The sequence below is a fragment of the Hemiscyllium ocellatum genome, chromosome 33, assembly GCF_020745735.1.
Source record: "Hemiscyllium ocellatum isolate sHemOce1 chromosome 33, sHemOce1.pat.X.cur, whole genome shotgun sequence".
Taxonomy (NCBI): Eukaryota; Metazoa; Chordata; class Chondrichthyes; order Orectolobiformes; family Hemiscylliidae; genus Hemiscyllium; species Hemiscyllium ocellatum.
This window is the reverse complement of record NC_083433.1, coordinates 13,622,377-13,643,059: the sequence shown is the minus strand read 5'-3', so window position 1 is coordinate 13,643,059 and position 20,683 is coordinate 13,622,377. Positions and strand designations below refer to the sequence as shown.

Here is a 20,683-nt window from a genome sequence, read left to right as displayed (position 1 = left end):
ATAAATAAATAAAATCACAGAAAATTAGCAACAGGAACAGAGTAGACCATTCAGCCCATTGAGCCTGCTCTACTGTTCAACATGATCATGGTTGATCCATTACCCCAGCACCATACTCCTGCTCTCTCCCCATTCTCCTTGACACCTTTACCTTATAAAAATCTAATTCTTTCTTAAAATTATTCAGTGACGTTTCCGCCAATCTGTGACAGAGAATTGCACACGTTCACCACCGTCTGAGTGAAGAAATTTCTGCTCATCCGCCTTTATTGGTCGAAGCATTGAGTATGGGAGTTGGGGGTCATGTTACGGCTGTACAGGACATTGGTGAGGCCACTTTGAAATATTTCTTTCTATTCTGGTCTCTGTCCTATGGGAATGATGTTGTGAAACTTGAAAGGCTTCAGAAAAGATTTACAAGGATGTTGCCAGGGTTGGAGGGTTTGGGCTTTCGGGAGAGGCTGAACAGGCTGGGGCTGTTTTCCCTGGATCGTCGGAAGCTGAGAGGTGACCCTATAGAAATTTATAAAATCATGAGGGCCATGGATAGGATAAGTAGACAAGATCTTTTTCCTGGGGTAGGGGAGTCCAAAACTAGAGGGCATAGGTTTAAGGTGAGAGGGGAAAATTTAAAAGAGACCTAAAGAGCAATGTTTTCACATAGAGGGTGGTGCGTGTATGGAATGAGCTGCCAGAGGAAGTGGTGGAGGCTGGTACAATTACAGCATTTAAAAGGCATGATGATGGGTATATGATTAGGAAGGGTTTAGAGAGATATGGGCCAAATGCTGGCAAATGACACTTGATCATTTTGGGATATCTGGTCAACATAGATGAGGTGGACCAAAGGTTCTGTTTCCATGCTGTACATCTCTATGATTCAGTCTGAAATTACCCACACTGTCTCCTGAGACCAGGACCCCTTATAAATATAGATGCAATCTTTGGGTGTTACAATACCATCCAGACATGCGAAGAGTCTAATACCGTGCAGTGAACCAGACCCCGCTGTAGTATTCATCATACAGGAAGAATGTGAGTCTTGTGTGGCCTTACTTAATAAAATACAATAGAAATGTAGTATCAAGCTGTATCGTCAACATTAGATCAATAACAGTACAAAGCTAGTACCGTGACTGGTTAGCCCTACTTAAAGATGACTTGCATGTCTCAAAGGTGTATGCACGTGCTGACTGGGACAAATACTGGGAGTTATGATCTAAGGGGGTCAGGCCTGGGAAAGGATGAGTGGTGCAACACAGAAGATTGCGGACTCTTACTGCTGTTGGATATTGTACTGGAGGGCTTGCTGGAAGAGGGTAGAAAGAGTGAGAGATATCCCAAATGCATGGAAAGGAAGGAAGCCCTGCATTGTCACTGGGAGCAGATACTGACCTTAACCCTTTCAAAGCCCCACAGACTTGGATGTTGTGTTGTGTCAGAGGTTCAATGAACTCACCCCAGTGGTCAAGGTCACCGAAGACACCTTTAGATGCCCGGTAAGCTCAGAGAGTGTCCAAGCCACTATACCTTCCCCCAACAGCAACCTCTATCAATCAAGTCACATACTTGAAATTCATCCTCACATTCATTTTGGGAAAGCAACAAGTTTTGGGAAGACAGATTTCACTGGCTGAATCCTTTCACTGATTCAGTCAGGCACAATTGATATTTGTCTTGGTGTGTATCCTTGGAAACAGCCCGTTGAGAACAGAATTCTGTTTCAGGGAGCTACTAGGATGAACTTCAGTGAAAACTGCTTGACTTGATCAGAACATGGTTTTGTTCCTCTCTTTCTGATTTGCTTATCTTGATTCCCCTCAGCTACGTCTGCATTATTTGCTCTGATGACTCTGTACAACTGACCGTTCCACAGTAAAGATAAATAGACTGGTTCAACTACCTCAGAGTGTCCTAACACAGTGGAATTCATAAATCTGTAGCTTTACCACCCAGTTAAACAGCCAGATACAGTATCGGTTCAAAACATCATTTCAACCATCGGCCAGAGAATTAAAGGGGACACGTGTTCAGAGCGAAGTCAGATCATGCTTAAGAATAGGTGAGCTTTAAAGTAAGAAAATCAAAAACTCAAAGGGTCAGGCACCATCTTAAAGTGAGGTCAAAGGTTGGGGGAATTATACTTCCACCATAGCGAATGGTTTTCAGCTTCAGGTCCAGAAAGAAAGAAAGGTTTGCACTGAGCTAGTGCCTTGTATGACCTTAAGATGTCCCAAAACACTTTACAGCCAATGAAGCCATTTTTGAAATGGTGTAATCTATAAAACACATTGCATCTGATTTTCACACAGTGAACTGCCACAGAAGAACCACCATGATGGTGGCCAAGACACCTGGTTCAATGCTGTGGCCAAAGGCCAGAGGATATGGACCAGGACACAGGAATGGGAAGGGAGGAATATCCTGCAGTAGTGACTGTGGAATCTTTGATATTCATCTGGGGCAGACACGCACAGCCTCGGTTTAATGTCCTGTGACACCTCCTTTGGGAGAGCCACTTTGTGGTTTAGCTACCAATCACTCCCCCAACACTGAACACACCACAACCTCAACAGGACTCTCAGACTACCCCCAACCCCAAGATGGACCATTTATTTTATTGCTAAGTGTGGGATCTTGCTTTGTCTAAAGTCATCATCACATTAACCTAAACTGAAACAGCCACTAAGTCTCAAAAATAGATCATGTTACACACTTAGATGCTTTTGTGATGCTATATGTAAATGGTATAAATCGCTATGTTGTTTTCACATTAAAATGAAGTCACCATCGTCCCAAAGAACCAAAGGGCTGCTCCCTCATTACAGAGAGAGAGAGAGAGAGATGACTGGTAGTGATTTTATCAGGCCACAGACTAGGGCAGAGGTTGAGAAGCAGAGTCCTTCACGATAACCAAAGGGAGGTCAGTTAGTTGGTTTGCAATATGGTGTAATGCTAACAGCAGGGGTTCAATTCCCACACTGGCTGAGGGTACCATGAAGGATTGTACTTCTCAACCTCTCCCCTTGCCTGATGCATGGTAACCCTCAGGTTAAACCACCACTAATTGTCTCTCTCTAATGAGAGAGCAGGCCCATGATTTGGTTAGACTATAGTGACCTTACCATTTCATGTTACTTCCTCGTGGAACCAACTGTGGGTCCACCTACAGCACATGGACTATAGCAGTTCAAGCAAGTTGCTCCCCACTACCTTCTCAAGGGGCAATTAAAACTGAGAAACCATCTCACCTGAGATGTCACCTCCCATGGACAAGGTGAATAAAAAGACCTTTTACTAGTTTTACATGCCACTTTGTCATGCTGTTTGAAATAATGTTGTATTAACATCTGACATTGCTAATTATGTTCCCCTGATGTACTTCAGTGTCACCCCTCTCAGTGTGTCTCATTTGAAAACTAAGACATTCAAGGGGGTCGTCTTGAATCTGGCCAACGCGTTAAGCAGAGAAAATATTAATTCATAATATAATTCCATTGGAGAAGCCTATCAATTCTTAAACATGAGCAACTGGAAAACTATTGTGAGTTTTAAAGGATACACAGAGACAAAACAGCTCAAAGTTTCTTTGAGTGTTTTCCTCATGATCGTAGATCTTTAACACTAGAGATTAGCCTGGTTACTCATATCATCACTGCTCCCAGTATTAAACCTTTTCCTTCTTATATTTCAATGAGAACTCTGTGCAGTGTTCACTATTCAGTCTCACCCAAGTACTGCAGAAGTGGTACCATGATAACCTCTACCAGTATAGTTCACTGCTCTGTTGATCTGGGATGATTTGCCTTTAATCACTTTAACCCAAAGCTTTGACAAACCATCTATAAGTTGCTCCTTAAACCTCTTTGATGAAGCCTTTGGGAACCAGCATGCCCGATTTCAATAAGGCTTCTAAGAGGGATGACTCATGCTGAGATTTTACAGGACCTTGGCAAGGCTTCTTCTGGAGTTCTGTCTCCAGTTCTGATCACCCTAGGATAGGTATCATTAAGTTGGAGAGGACTCAGAAGAGATTAACCAGAATGTTTCTGGATGCGGAAGGTTTGAGTTATGAGAAGAGGCTGCGATTATTTCGCTGGAGCGTAGTGGGTTGAGGGGTGACCTTGTAGAAGTTTATCGAATCATGAGGAGTACAGATAAGGCAGGTGTCTTTTCCATAGGGTGGAGGATCTTAAGACTAGGGATATGTGTTTAAGGGGAGAGGACATTTTAAAAAGACATGAGGAGCAATTTTTTTTACACATAAGGTGGTTCATATGTGGAATGAACTTCCAGAAGAAGGGTGTCATAGAGTCATAGAGCACAGCATCGGTGCAACTCATTCAAGCTGACTATATTAATCTTGTCCCATTTGCCAGCATTTGGCCCATATCCCTCTAAACTCTTCCTAATCATATAGCCATCCAGGTGACTTTTAAATGTAGCAATTGTACCAGCCTCCACCACTTCCTCTGGCAGTTTATTTCATACACATACCACTCTCTGTGTGAAAATGCTTCCCCTAAAGTCCCTTTTCTATCTTACCCCCCCCCCCCCTCACTTTAAACCTATGCCCTAGTTTGGGGTTTCTCTACCCTGGGAAAACGACATTGTCTATTCACCCTATCCGTGCCCCTCATGATTTTATAAACCTGATGCTCCAGGGAAAACAGCCCCAGCCCATTCCATAAGTACATGAATAAGAAATGTATGGAGGATATGGAGGTAGGTGGGACTGGTTTAGTTTGGGATTATGGATGGCATGGACTGGTTGGACCGAAGGGTCTGTTTCCATGTTCTATGACTCTCTGATTCTAATAATGGTGCGATACAAATGAAAATTATTGCTGTTGCTGCTCTGAACCCAATGAACCAGTGATAAACCTTGGACTGTCTTCCAATCTCATTTCCTTAGCATGCAATAACTGATCCATCTCTTGCTATCTGACATCAGTGTTTAGCCCTGTCCTCCAGGAGTTAACAGCTGATTGACTGACGACAAATTGCTCCCATATTATAAAATATGCCTGTGTTCCCTCCACTCTATATACTCGGCAGACTGTTCCTAATGATCTTAGTTTGTTTCCGGCGATGTGATTAAAACCACATGTGGGTACACGTATGCTAAAGCACAGCTTGACTGCCTTAAAGGTAAGGACTGGTGACTTGTTTTTCAATCTTCAATCATCTATTTCTCTCCTGTATTTCTGTACGGAATTCGGAATGATGGGGCGCTACAGGGAATGTTTTGCAGACAGTTTGAGGTTTTTAATTTGCCGACACAGGACTTCGAGAGGAACAGTGGCCCAGTTTTTCTTCAGCTCAGTGCTCTCTCAGCTGAGAGACCTCAGCTGCATTAACCCCTTAACGGCTGCCGATGTATTGGTTTTCTGATCCACGCTGAAGTGAGGGGACTGCCCTGAAGTAAGAATGCATAAAAGCTGTTTGGACAGATAGGCAATGGTATCACGGCATTACATGAACCCGAGCAAACAGCAAAACTTGAAAACCACACTGAAAGTCTGAAATTGAAAGCGGTGGTGCTAATTTATTGCTGAGGACAATGTTGCAATGTTTGCTTGGGATTCTTTGGAAGAGTGTTCCCTGGAACTCAGTCAATCCCTAATGTGACAGAAGCTGTTTCCAGTGACACAGTGGCTGGTAACCAGAAGACAGAGATGTGAGGTTAATTGGCATAACAAAGACACCCAGAAGCATTTTTTATTGTTGTTATGATGGGGCACGCGTTGCCACTGCCTGTGAAGCACCGTCTGGACGATTGCACGCAAGCAACCGTCTGCTCATTTTACAACTTTGGATAGATTCTGATTGACGTTTCTTTGACGCCACCTTCCAAATCCATGACCTCCGGCCTTGAGAAGGAAAAGGGGCAGCAGATGAATAGGAATGTCACCAAGGTCCACCATCAAGCATGTGGTCAAGGCCCTACAGGCCATTCGGCCCCTTTAGCCTACCTCCATCATCAGTAACATCACGATTCTGGCCTCACATCGATATTTCTGCTTGTCCTTCTTCCATTGACTAATTCATTCACTTCCACTGGGTCATAATGCTGGATGTCTGTCCCTAGCTACAGGGTGGATTGTACCTGCCTCGCATGGACTGCAGTGGTTCAAGAAAGCAGGTCAAGTAGTGGAGGATGGTACAATTACAGCATTTAAAAGGATGGGTACATGAATAGGAAGGGTTTAGAGGGACAGGGGCCAAGTGCTGGCAAATGGGACTGGGTCTGATTGAGATATCTGATCAGTGTAGAGAAAATGGACTAAAGGGTCTGTTTCCTTGCTGTATGGCTCTGTGACTGTGTAACACCTCTCCATAGTAATTAGGGACAGGCAATGATTACTAGGTCTGCTAGTGATGCCCACATCCTGAGAATGAATTTTTAAAAATGTATATTTTGAGCCTAATTCTGGCAAGACTGAAGCACATTAATGAATCCACTTTTGTTCTTATCACAGTGTAATTTATTCATCACGGAATCATAGAATGGCCCAGGCCATTCAACTCATCATACCTGGACTTGTCTCTTTGAAAGAATAATCCAATTTGTCTACATTTTCCCCGTAGCCTTGTCAGTGACTCCCCCCTCAGATTTATTTGATCTGCTTTTAAACATTATTACTGCCGTAACGCTTTCAGGCAGTGCATTCCAGATCACACAACTCCTGTCCTTAAAAATATGCTTTCTCATGTCACTTGTGGGTTTTCTGTTTGGAAATTACCTCCCGGCTCTACCCACTGGTTACCAAATTTTCAGTCACTGGAAACATTTCTCATTATTTGCTCTCACCAAATCCTCATGATCTTGAACATCTCTATCAAATCTCCCCTTAACCCCTTCAGGATAAAGAGCACGTTTGAATTTGTCTCACCCCCTCCCCTCAATATCCGCAAATTCTCTCATTGCTGGTAGCATTCCAGTACATCCACCCTTTGTTTTCTTGAAAGCCTCAACCATCCTGATGTGCGGCGTTCAAAACTGGCCATTGGCTCCAAATGGGGCTGATTCAGACATTAATTAAGCTTTAGCTGCAATTCGTCTGCTTTTGAGATTCAGTGCCTCTTTCCAGATTTTCTGGGATAATGGATCAGCCAGTGTGTTTGGCAAGGCAACTCAGCTTCAGTCAGCAACTGTGATAAAGAAGCGAGGGGAGATTCCAACTGGCAATGTTTACCCATATGAAGCTCTTGGGACAGAAACTGTTATGTAATTGACCCAAGGCATTTGCAATTCTAACTGTACAAGGTCTTAAGACGTGGTGGATTCTTTGTCCTGCCTTCCCAGCAGACTGCCCCCACTCGTACATGCGTGTATGGCAGGCACCAGTGGACAAAATGCACAATGCAGTTTCAAAATGCCTCAGCCCTCGTCACTTTGCACAGCATCATCAGCAGATTTTCATCCAACCTGAATTTGTAACAAAGGTATCAATGCCTTTTAAATGCCATTACCCATGACAATTAGAGTAGGGCGGCATGGTGGCTCGGTGGTTAGCACTGCTGCCTTACAGCACTAGGGTTTGATCCCAGCCCCGGGCAACTGTCTGTGTGGAGTTTGCATATTCTAGCCTGTGTCTGCGTGGATTTGCTCTGATCTCCTCCCACGGTCCAAAGATGTGCAGGTTAGGTGAATTGGCCATGCTAAATTGCCCATAGTGCATTAGTCAGAGGGAAATAGATCTGTGTGGATTACTATTCAGAGGGCTGGTTAGGCCAAAGGGCCTGTTTCCGCACTGTAGGGAATCTAATCAAAAATCTAAGGTCCACTGAAATGGTGTCCCATTCATTAGGCCATAAGAGATGAATGTGATTTTAAAATTTGCGGCTGTTCTATAGAGCCCAAAGTGAAGATGGATTGTCTCTGTAAACTGATTATAGAAAGACTGTTCTGGATATAAGTCCATACTTACCAAGAAAATAGTCCCAGTTCTTGTACATGTGATATCTCAGGGGTACAGGTTCAGAGGAGATGTGAGGAAATACCTTTTTCACCCAGAGGGTGTTGGGAATCCAGAACTGACTGCTTGTAAGCATGGGAGAGTCAGAAACCTTATCACATTTGAGAAGTTCTTGTTTATTTATTCATCTGTGGGATGTGGGTGTTGCTGGCTGGGCCAGCATTTCCTGCCTATCCCTAGCTGTCTTCTTGAACCGTTGCAGACCATGTGCAGTGGTTGACCCACAATGCCATGAGGGAGGGAATTCCAGGATTTTGACCCAGAGACTATGAAGGATGGTGAGTGTCTTGGAGGGGAATTTGAAGGTGGTGGTGTTCCCATGTATCTGTTGCCTTTATCCTTCAAGTTGGAAGTGGTCATGGGTTTGGAAGGTGCTGTCTGAGGATCTTTGGTGAATCTCTGCAGTGCATCTTGTACATAGTACACCCTGCTGCTACTGAGGTGGTGAGGGAGTGAACTTAGATGTTCACTTGCACTGTTAAGCCATACAAGGCTATGCACTAAGTGCTTGAAAATGGGATTAGAATACCTAGTAGTATTCGAACGGTGCAAACAGGATTGGGGGAAGAACTTTTTTCTGTGCTGTAGATCTCTATGACTCTATAAATATGGCACTAGTTCCTCAGTCTCCAATCCAGGCTTAACCAATCAAACACAGTGAGCATCAATAGTAAACAGATTCACATAATCAAACACAGAACAATTGAAGAAATCAGGCAAAAATAGGGAAATATGAGTATGAATGGTTGAGGAACACTAACTGCATGTTGAATTTGCTCTAGAGAATGTATTTTTGACATGTACACTCTTGATTTGATTCCATTCCATTCTGAAGTCATATTCTTATCTCATCATCTTCTGATCCTTTACCCTGAGCTGTGTTCTAGGAAGCTTTTGCCCGTGATGGTTTCTCATTAACTTCTGCTGTCTGGGGAAAGGGCAGGTGAGGAATGCAATCAGATCAGCCATGATCCCAGTGAATGGTGGAGCATGTTTGAGGGGTTGAATGGCCTACTCCTGTTCCTTTTTCTTCCAGTCTTATTGAAATGGGAATCAAACCTTCGTTGTAGGTATTATTCTGAACCATACACTAGCCATCAAACCAACTGAGCGAACTGAATCCTTGATTTACATTCCACATACAAGCCTCAGAGGGAGCACAACGTAAATTCACCAGAACAAAGTGGAATAAGCCATGAGGACCTTTTGAACCTGATAGGGTTGTACTCCCCAAATTATAGCTGGTTGAAAGATAAGTTGATTGACGTTTTCAAGATATTAAAGTGTTAGAGAGGTTAGGGAGCGACTATTTCCACAGGTTAAAAAAAAACTAGAATGAGGGCACATAATCGAGAGCTAGACTTTTCGGGAGTGAATCTAAGGAACCTTTCTTTGAGGTAAAAGTGGTGGGAATTGGAGCTTATTTCATCACTTGGTAAGATTAATATTTAATTTTAAAACTGAAGTTGTTAGATTTTCTTCGCATGGATATGGGCCCAGACGCAGCTATATGGAGCTAGGTCACAGATAATCATAATTGCATTGAATGGCAGAACACATTCCACAGCTAAATGGTCTTTCCTGTTTCTCTTTGGAATCCCAGCAGAGATTGGGCCTTGCCCTTCCTTTGCCCCCTCCCCATGGGAAAGCAGATATGCACAAACACATTTGTTTGGTCACTTTGTTTTTGCATCTTTGAGCTAATCCAACGGCTTGCAAAAAGAACGTACAATATCCATGTCGTGCCCAAATTGATGGGGGACATGGGTGAATGGCAGTGGCAATGGATTGGCCGATGCATATGCAATATTACAAAATGCATGTTATGCTTCAGATGTAATTGCCCTGTTCAATTTTTATGAGGTCCTGAAGCTGTTTTATAGATTTCCTTTTTGCTACAGATGTTACTGAGCTCTCTAGTGCCTGGGATATCTCCTTACAGTACACACATGGACTTGATTTTCTGCCCATTCGCTATGAATTGAGCTGAGAATTTTCTAAGCCTCTTTCTCTTTACTAATTTCCACCATTAAAACCTGAAACTCATACCCTTTGAAAGATAGCTGGTGCAGTGGTAGACCTCTGCAAATCACTCTGGATTGGATACAACCAGGAACTAGAGCATTCGACTTATAACCAAGACCAAATGAAAGATCTCCAGTTGGCAAGATGGTGTTGACTGTCTCTAGGTGGCCTAATCTTCTTTCAGATGTAAATAGTAATGCTGGTATCAATAGGCATTGGCGCAGAGGGAGCTCTTGTAGTACAATGATAGTGTCCCTGCCTCTGACCTCAGAGGCCTGAGTTCAAGTCCCTCTCACTCCAGAGGTGTATAATAATATCTCTAAATGGGTTGATTAGGAAATTACGTAGAGATTGGTGCCCAGTCACCTCATCATCTCAAATTATTCATTCACATCCGAGGTTCAAATCTTACCCAAGGTTTAGTGCTCCCTATCAGCATAAACCCCATCAGCCCTATAGCTCTCATAGAGGTTTACAGCATGGAAACAGACCCTTCAGCCTAACTTGTCCATGTTGCCCAGTTTTTACATATTAATCTAGTCCCATTTGCCTGCGTTTGGTCCATATTCCTCCATATTTATCCCAAGCATGTACCTGCACAAATGATTCTCAAATAGCAAAATTGTACTCACCTCCACCACTACCTCAGGCAGCCCATTCCACCCTCTATGTGAAAAAAATTGTGTCTGGTCACTTTTGTTTCTCTCCCTTGTAGCCTTAAACCTATCGAGTCTAGTTTTAGACTTTCCTACCATGAGGAAAAGCTGTCAGTTATCCACCTCACCAATGCTTCTCAAGATTTTATACAACTCTAGAAGGTCACCCTTCAGTCGCCTATGCTCCTGGGTAAAAAGTCCCAGTCTATCCAGTCTCAAACCTTCCAGTCCAGCTCGCATCCTAGTAAATCTTTGCTGTCCTTTTTTAAGTTTAATAGTATCCTTTCTATAGTAGGGTGACCAGAACTGCACATAGTACTGTGGCATTATCTTGTACAGTTGCAACAAGATAACCCAACAACTATACTCAATGCTCTGACCAATGAAAGTAAGCATGCCAAAAGCCTTCTTCACCACCCTATCTACTTGTGATTCCACTTTCAAGGGGCTATGAACCTGTACCCTTGGATCTCTTTTTGTTTTATAACATTCCCCAGGCTCTACCATTTACTGTTTAAGTGCTGCCCTGGTTTGACCAATCAAAATGCAACCACATAGACTGTAGGGAAATAAATGGTGACATCTTGAAAACTGTCCATATTACACAGGGGGAAGTGCTGGATGTCTTGAAACGTATGAAGGTAGATAAATTCCCCAGCACCTGATCAGGTGTACCCTCAAACTCTGTGGGAAGCTAGGGAAATGATTGCTGGGCTCCTTGCTGAGATATTTATATCATCGACAGTCATAGGTGAGGTGCCAAAAGACTGGAGGTTCGCTAACGTGGTGCCACTATTTCAGAAAGGTGATAAAAACAAGCCAGGGAACTATATACCGGTGAGCCTGATGTCGGTGGTGGGCAAGTTGTTGGAGGGAATCCTGAGGGACAGGATTTTTACATGTATTTGGAAAGGAAAGGACTGATTAGGGATAGTGAACATGACTTTGTGCTTGGGAAATCATGTCTCACAAACTTGATTAAGTTTTTTGAAGAAGTAACAAAAAGGATTGATGAGAGGACATGATCTATATGGACTTCAACAAGGTGTTTGACAAGGTTCCCCATGGTAGACTGGTTATCAAGGTTAGATCTCATGGAATACAGAGAGAACTAGCCATTTGGATACAGAACTGGCTCAAAGGTAGAAGACAGAGGATAGTGATGGAGGGCTGTTTTCCAGACTGTAACCAGCTGTGTATGACAAGGATCAGTGTTAGGTCCACTCTTTTTTATTATTTATATTTGGATGTGAATGTAGGAGGTATAGTTAGTAAGTTTGTAGATGACACCAAAATTGGAGGTGTAGTGGACAGCTAAGAAGATTACCTCAGATTACAACAGGAGCTTGATCAGGTGGGCCAATGGGCTGAGGAGTCACAGATGGAGTTTAATTCAGATAAATGCGAGGTGCTGCATTTTGGGAAAGCAAATCAAAGCAGGAATTATACACTTAATGGTAAGGTCCTAAGGAGTGTTGCTGAACAAAGAGACCTTGGAGTGCAGATTCATTGCTCCTTGAAAGTAGAGTTGCAGGTAGATAAGGTAGTGAAGAAGGCTTTTGGTATGCTTTCTTTTAATAGTCAGAGCATTGAGTACAGGAGTTGGGAGGTCATGTTGCAGCTGTACAGGACATTGGTTAGGCCACTTTTGGAATATTGCGGGCAATTCTGGTCTCCTTCCTATCGGAGGGATGTTGTGAAACTTGAAAGGGTTCAGAAAAGATTTACAAGGATGTTGCCAGGGTTGGAGGGTTTGAGCTATAGGGGGAGGCTGGGGCTGTTTTCCCTGGAGCATCAGAGGCTGAGACTTGACCATAGAGAGGTTTATAAAATCATGAGGAGCATGGTTAGGGTAAATAGACAAAGTCTTCCCTGGGGTGGGGGAGTCCAGAGCGAGAGGACAGAGGTTTATGGTGAGAGGGGAAAGATAACAGAGACCTAAGGGGCAACTTTTTCATGCAGAGGGTGGTACGTGTGTGGAATGAGCTGCCAGAAGATGTGGTGGAGGCTGGTACAATTGCAACATTTAAAAGGCATTTGGATGGGCATATGAACAGGAAAGGTTTGGAGGGATATGGGCTGGATGCTGGCAGGTGGGACTAGATTGGGTTGGAATATCTGGTCGGCATGGACAGGTTGCACCGAAGGGTCTGTTTCTCTATGTCTCTATGACCTTGCATTATCTAAATTAAACTCATCCAGTTGACCAAAATCTCACTGTATTCCTAGATAACCTTCTTTACTGTCCACTACACCGCTAACCTTGATGTCATCTACAAACTTACCAACCATCCCTCTTAAATTCTCATCCAAATCATTTATATAAATGATGAATAGCACCATTTTCAGATTTCATACTGCATCCCAGAAGGACGGTCGGAGAGCTGACAGCTTGGACAATGAGGTAGGATTTAAAGAGTGTATTAAAGAAAGGAGAGAAAGAGGGAGAGAGAAAGATGGAGCAGCACATGAAGGAAATTCTCGAATTTACATGGAGGGAATTGAAAGCTCAGCTGCCAGTGTGGAAAGAAGAGAGTGTGCAAGAGGTCAGAATCGAAGGAGCATGGAGGTCTCAGAGGCTTTGAAGGAGTTGTTGAGGTAGTGTGTGAAATACATTCAATGTAATTTTGACTATATCAACAGAGATGATAGAGTAAGCTTTAAGATCCTTTCACACCACTTTCAATCTCATTGAAAACAATGAATGTCAATTCACCTTCCATTTCATAGAGTCATAGAGGTGTACAGCATGGAAACAGACCCTTCGGCCCAAATGATCCCACAAAATCAAAACACCAAACCACCCTCCCCCGCTCCCTTTGTTGTATAGAGAAGGCAGTTTTAACCAGTACACCCATTATACCGTCACACTGATAACACAGTTCCATCAAAGTCAATGCATCCGTTTATTAAGTGGGACAAATAACAGGCAATTTATTTGATGCTGCCTGTTTTGTGCAACCACCTGCTGCAAACATTTGTCCAGACCGTCCGCAGTTTGTTTCATTCGATCATTACTGACCAGGCTATTCTTGGTTGACCAGCTTCCCATCCTACATTATCCTCAAACTGAGTGATTCAGGCCAGCTAAGAGTCAACCAGATTAGCACCTCACACCTAGGCCAGATTGGGTAAGGTTATCCCTCCCTAATATTAATTGCTAGTTCCATGGTCACTATTACTGAGACCAACCTAAATTTTATGAACTGCAATTCAACATGTTTGGGTTTGAATCCTTTCCATCAGTGCAGGCCCCCAATGACTGTTCCAATGATATTGCCATAGCATCACCATCTACTCATGCTAGGATTGAGGTACCAATGTCCAGATGGTGTTGATGCCAAGATAAAGTCAACATCCAGATAGTGCCAAGACCAAGATAGTGCCGATGTTTAGATAGTGTTAATGCCAAGATAGAGTCAACATCTAGATAGTGCCAATGTCTCGATAGTGTTGGTGCCAAAATAGTGCCAATTCCTAAATAGCATCAATGCCAAGGTAGTAGCAATGTCCAGATGGTGTTTATGACAAGATAGAGTCAACATCCAGATAGTGCCAATGCCAAGATAGTGCCACTTTCTAGATAGTGTTGGTGCCAAAATAATGCCAACATCCAGATAGTGTCAGTGCCAAGATAGTATGTGTCCTAAGGTAATATTGCCAAATTTCCCATTTTCCTTCACTTTGAGAATAGACCCTCTGAACTTGACTCTGATTGACAACTACAAGTAAAATAAAAGTCTGCCATCTTTGCCTGGCTTCCTGCAATCCCCATCTCAAATCATTCAGAATCTTTTACCTGGTCTGAGCCTTTAAAAACAACGCCAGCTTTCGTAAGGGATAAGAAGACATATTTAACTGCTTATTTCTTCATTCACTGCTATACCCAGGCTGCATCCTTCCAAAGATGGTAATGAGCCACCCACAATGCATATGACATAGGTACCACCCACAGAGCCCTTCAGGAGTAGCCTGCAGGGTTTTAACTTGGCAACTTTGAAGGAACTATGTATTTCCAAGTCAGGATGATGTGAGACTCAGAGAGGAACCAACAGTTTGTGGTCTTCCCATGGATCTGCTGCCCTTGTTGTTCCAGTTGGCCAAAGTTGCGGGTTTGGAAGGTGCTGTCAAACGAGCCTGGGTGAGTTGGTGCAGTGCATCTTGTAGCTGGTACGCACTGCTGCCAATGTGCACCACCGTTGGAGGAGGAAGTGAGAGTTGAATGTGGTTAATGGGACTCCACTCAAGAGGGGCTGCTTTGTCCTGGATGGTGTCAAGCTCCTTGAGCGTTGTTGGAGCTGCCCCCATCCAGGGCAAGTCGGGAGTATTCCAATATACTGCTGACCTGTGCCTTGTAGATGGTGGACAGGCTCTGAGGAGTCAGGAGGTAGATCTGGCAAAGGGCTTACAAAGAATAAATGTGGTTATTATTGTTGCTGTGCTAAATTGCCCCACAAAAAGTAAAGTGGCAAAATATTTCATCTGTGCCAGCAGCAGGAGTAAAAATATACCTTTGCAATCTGTAGTTTCCTAAGTGGAGGCATCTATCCCTGATTGTAGTCCACAATGGGGAACATAAAACTACCTCACTGCAATAGCCAAAGGATCTGGTGAATTTATTGCAGTCTGCCTGACATTGGCCGTCTAAATAAATGTGTGGCACAGAGGTGCGCCCACCCCTCTAAGTGTTCTGCCTTGAATGTAGTGTGGCTATTCCTTTGGATTTTTCCTTATGTCAAACCAAAGCCATGAACAGTCTGCAACCATCTCCAAAGTGGCCAAAGTGATAGGTCAAAGGGCTGATCTGAGCCAAAGCACGCAGAGTTGCTCTTTCTTACTCATTTCTTGAGCACAATCTTGGCTCAAACCCCTTTTACAGTCAGTGCATACATATCCTGTTACAGCTCCAAGCGTTAAGAAACATGCAAGCCCAGCGTTTTCCAGTCGGAGAAATTTATTCCATCAGCTCCCTTCATCATCTGAAACCCGTGTTGACATTCCGTCTGGCTGCGGTGGGAAGTTTTATTTTAATTGCAATCCTTCTTTTTTCAGGATACTGTTTCAAAATCTCTAAAACAGGCAGCTTATCTCGGTCCACAACTATAATCCTGATTGACGAATTGAACCGGTTCTGGGACCCCTCTGTTTTGAGTGGGTGAGGCCCGAAATAATTTGGGATCCATTTCTTTATCTCAGTTCTGATTCCTGTCTGAATCCACCAATGTCCAAATGGTGGGCAGAAATGATAATCTATGGTGGCTCAGTGGTTAGCACTGCTACCTCACAGCACCAGGGACCCAGGGTTTGATTCCAGCCTTGGGCGACTGTCTATGTGGAATTTGCACGTGGTCTCCGTGTCTGTGTGGGTTTCCTCCCAGAGTCCCAAGATGTGCAGGTTAGAGTGGATTGGCCATGGGAAATTGCCCATAGTGTCCAGGGATGTGCAGGCTCAAAGGGTTAGCCATGGGGAATGCAGCGCGACAGAGGTGGGTCAGGGCGGGATGCCTGTAAAAGGGTGGGTGTAGACTCGATGGGCCAAATGGCCTGCTTCCACACTGTAGAGATTCTATAAATCTGGGCAGGACAATGCTGCTGTAAGATATCTATGACTCCAGGGGTGAAGGGGATGAGAGTTTATTCCCAATTCTGGATGGTGGGGAAGGACCAAGACAAGTGAGACCATAGTTTCCTGCTGTAGCCCAAACGTGAATTCAAAAAGTATTGCATTGGCCATAATCACAGGAGTAGGCTATTCAGCCTCTGAAGCTGCTGTACCACACATGTAGAATGTAGCTGATGTTCTAACTCATTGTCTTTGTTCCACACCTATCCCTACATCCTCTTGATGCCTTTCATATCCACCAATCCCTGTCCTGAAAATGTTCAATGAGTGAATCTTCACAGCTCTCTGAGGGAAAGCATTCCAATCAATCACTGCCCCCTGAATGAAGAGGTTCCTCCTCATTCTCACTCCCAAATGGCCAAGAATCATGGAAGATTCCTGACGAAGGGCTTATGCCCGAAACGCGACTCTCCTGCTGCTCAGATGCTGCCTGACCTCCTGTGCTTTTCCTGCGCCATGCTTTCCGATTCTGATCTCCGACATCTGCAGGCCTCACTTTCCCCAAGAATCATAGAAACCCGTACAGTCCAGGAACAGGCCATTCGGCCCATTGTGTCCACACCATCCCTCCGAAGAGCATCCCACCCCGACCCAGCCCCTACCCTATCCCTGCATTTCCCCATGGCTAACCTACTGAGCCCACACATCCCTGGGTACAACGGGGCAAGTTCCCATGACCAATCCACCTAACCTGTACATCTTTGGATTATGGGAGGAAATTCACGCAGACATGGGGACACCATGCAAACTCCACACAGACAGTCGTCCAAGGGTGGAATTGAATCCAGGATCCTGGCACTGTGGGGCAGCAGTGTGCCACCATGCTACCCTTGTCCAAGCAACCTTACTCTAGATCATGAAGTTACATATGGGCCTGGTATGGATGACACTCTACCTTTGCTAGAGGGGATCAATGATTCAGATGTGCCTGTATCAAGGACGATAGGTTTACTGTTTTTGTTTAGCTTTATTCATACAAGGGGTGTGGGCAAAATTTATTGCCCATTCCTAAAAGCCCAGAGGATAGCTCACAGGTAGCCTGTATGTCTGGAGTCATATGTGGACCAAGTAAGGACCTCAGATTTCCTCCTCAAAAGGACATTAGTGAACCAGATGGATTTTTGCGACAATGGTTGCATGGTCATTATCAGACTCCCTGTTCCAGAATTCTTATTGAATTCACATTCCACCAATTGCCAGAGGAGGATTTGAACCTGGATCCCCAAAGCATTTAGATTAACATCTGATCCATAATACCATCACCTCTCTTTCCCAGATTGTACTGACTGCATTGAAATTCCACGAGGTACTGTGGTGAGATTTAGAGTCATGTCCTCACATTATCATGCAATTCGTGACTACTAGTCCAGTGACATTACCATGACATCACCATCAACCCCTGCACTTTACACATCAGCTCCGTCTTTACAAATCTCAGTACAAATTCCAGTGGGACTCCTGTACTCTAATCCTCTTGCAATAAAAGCTCTTTGGGATGTTCAGAGATCCAGAGATTTGGGGTGGCACAGTGGCTCAATGGTTAGCACTGCTGCCTCACATCGCCACAGTCCTGGCTTGAATTCAAGCTGTGGGCATCTCTCTGTGTGGAGTTTACACATTCTCACTGTGTCTGGGTGGGTTTCCTCCCGCAGTCCAAAGATGTACAGGTTGGGGGGATCGACCATGCTCAATTGCCCCATTGTGTGCGGGGTAGCCACGGCGAATGCAGGTTTATGGGGATGGGGTGGGTCCAGATGGGATACTCCCTCCAGGGTTGGCACAGACTTGATTGACCAAATGGCCTCCACCTGCACTGTAAGGATCCTATGATGTTACTCCTTGCGTTTTACTTGGCTTGGTGCGAACCCTCTTAAGCTCAGAGTCAAGAGGTCAGAGGTTCAAGCTCCAGTCCAGAATGGAGGAGGAGTAGAGTTGAGGTACAAACTGGATCAGCCCTGATCTTATTGGGTGGTGGAGCAGGCTCAAAGGGCTGAGTAGCCTCCTCTTGTTTCTGAGATCATATGTTCAGAGTCAAGGCCAGTGCAAGGCTGAGAAAATGAAAGTGGTGGCTGGCCGTGGGTCCATCAGTCCCTAAGGGTGGTCTAAAGGATTCCCAGGCTGACCAACATTCATCTCCCGACTGGCTTCAGCACAAATTGTCGTTGAGCACTCTTCCTCTGCACTGGCCACGTTTCAGGAAGTGCCTGTTAACGTTGTCTTGCCTCGGAACCTCCCGAGATCGTGGGAAGAGGCTAAATCAACGCAAATCCTTCAACTCTTTCTTCATTGGTACTTACTGCCTAAGGAGGCCTGAGTTCAGCTTCCGTAAGATTGTCATGGAATCGTTTCCAGGCCTCCATTCCCCTTCCTCCACAAAGACACAGCTGGTTTTCATCTTACTGAGATAAAAAGCAGCTGGAAAAAGTTTACTTTGAGCTTAAAGATTTGATCTTTCTTTTTCTCCAAAGAGACACATAGTGTGGCCTGTAAGCTTCAGCAGACTCTGTTATCCCTCCTCCCACCACCCCCCTCCCCTTCAGGTCAAAGAATACCACTTCGCCAAAAAAAATATAAAACCAATTAGACAGAACAAGCTTGCTATTTTCAGCTGACTCTAAGGATTCTTTTCTCTCTCTCTCTCTCTCTCTCTCTCAAACTAACAAGAGCAGATTCTTAATTCTTGGAAAGACATTCCCACCGAAGGAGATAGATGTGTGAAGAACAGAGGCTGAGGGGAGAGAAGGAGTGAGGGACGGGAAGAAAGGAAGGGAGTTGGGAAGAAAATATAGGACTCTGCAGAGATTTGGAGCCAAGCAAATGAATGCATTGCTTTGACTCTCAGTTGTCTTCAGACTGGAAGTAGTGAAAATCGAGGGACTGAGTAGCAAGAGCCAAACAAAAGAACTGAACGCTTATTTTCTCTTGCAACAGGGTGGAGAGTAAAAAGAAATCGAGAGAAATAATCCCATTTCTTGAAAAAAAACATACTATTTTTCTGCTCGTGCTTGAGGGGGATTTATTCCAGAGAGCCTCAGTGGGTGAGTGTCTTCATTTATTTCTCTGCCTCCTGTCGTCTTTTCTACAGCTGATGTGTTGCTGGTTAAGGACTGAGTGACTCCAGGAGCTTCAGGCTCGAAGGGACCTGCAATCCATTGGTTAATCTTCCTCCCTGATTGAAGAGGAGGAGCTGCACAGGCCTCAGATGTGGTGATTGTGTGGGTGTTGGACTGGAGCAGGACAAATTCTCGGACAGACTTGGCAGCGGCAGCCCACAGCAACCAGTGACTGTCCGTTTTGTTTAGATTCTTTCGCTGAGATGTAGGCTTCAGTAGCTGGGCCAGCCTCGTCCTTAATTGCCTTTTGAGAAGGTGGTGGGATTCTGCCTTCCAGAACTGCTGCAGTCCACCTGCTGCTGTAGGTGAACTCATAATGCTGCTAGGATTAAGGGAAATCCAGTGACACTGAATGAACAGAGATACGTTTCTGAGTCAGAATGATGAGGGGGTCTTGCAGAGGGTGAATTCCAATGTAACTGCCACCCCTGTTTATTTTTATTTATTCATGTTTGTGGGAGTTGGGCATCACTGGCTGTGCCCAGCATTTATTGCCCATCCCTATTTGCCCTTGAGAAGGTGGTGGTGAGTTGCCTTCTTGAATCACTGCAGTCCACCTGCAGTGCATTGACCCACAATGCCATTCCAGTTGGTAAAGGTCAGAGATTTGGAAGGTGCTGTCTAAGGAGTCTTGGTGAGTTGCTACAATGCAACTTGTAGATGGTACATACTATGCACCAGGTGGTGAAAGGAGTGAATCTGGAAGTTGGTCAATGGGGTGCCAGTCAAGCGGGCTGCTTTGTCCTGGATGATGTTGAGCTTCTTAGGTGTTGTGGGAGTTGCACTCAACCAGGCAATTAGAGAACAATTATTAACTTCCTGATTTGTGTCTTGTTGATGGTGAACAGGTTTTGAGTATCAAGAGGTGAGTTAGTCACCACAGAATTCTCTGGCTACCCTTGTAACCACACGGTTCATCCAAATCAGTTTCTGGTCATCAGTAACCCCCAGGATGTTGATGGTGGGGGAATTCACCATTCAATGTCAAGGGTCAATGATTCTCCTATCAGAAGTGGTCATTACTTGGCAATAGTGTGGCACAAATATTATTTTCCACTTATTGTTCAGGTCTGATTTGATATTCAAGTCTTGCTGAATTTGCACATGGACTGTTTCATAGAGTTGTGACTTATGCAATCATCAATGAGCATCCCTACTTCTTATGATGGAGGGAAGGTCATTGCTGAAGCAGCTGAAGATGGTTGGGCCTAGGACACTGCCCTGAGGGACTCCTGCAGAGATGTCCTGGAGCTGAGATGACTGACCACCAACAACCATGACCAT

The 20,683-nt window shown here is 44.4% G+C and overlaps 1 protein-coding gene across 3 annotated transcripts in view; it reads left to right on the top strand.

The window, feature by feature from the left end:
• The first annotated feature begins 4,987 nt into the window (after nt 1-4,987).
• The window catches only part of LOC132831157 (complement C1q tumor necrosis factor-related protein 1-like), a 59,343-nt gene continuing 43,647 nt past the window's right edge, over nt 4,988-20,683 (top strand). Inside the window, exons 1-2 of one of the 3 annotated variants that reach the window (XM_060849163.1) lie at nt 4,992-5,151; nt 19,218-19,324. Coding sequence is in view for 1 of the 3 variants with exons in the window: in XM_060849162.1 (XP_060705145.1) it covers nt 5,122-5,151 (30 nt within the window). In the remaining 2 variants the exon portion in view is untranslated. Of the gene's footprint in view, nt 5,152-18,962; nt 19,325-20,683 lie in introns of those variants that run through there. The other 2 variants (XM_060849162.1, XM_060849164.1) reach the window with 2 other exon arrangements.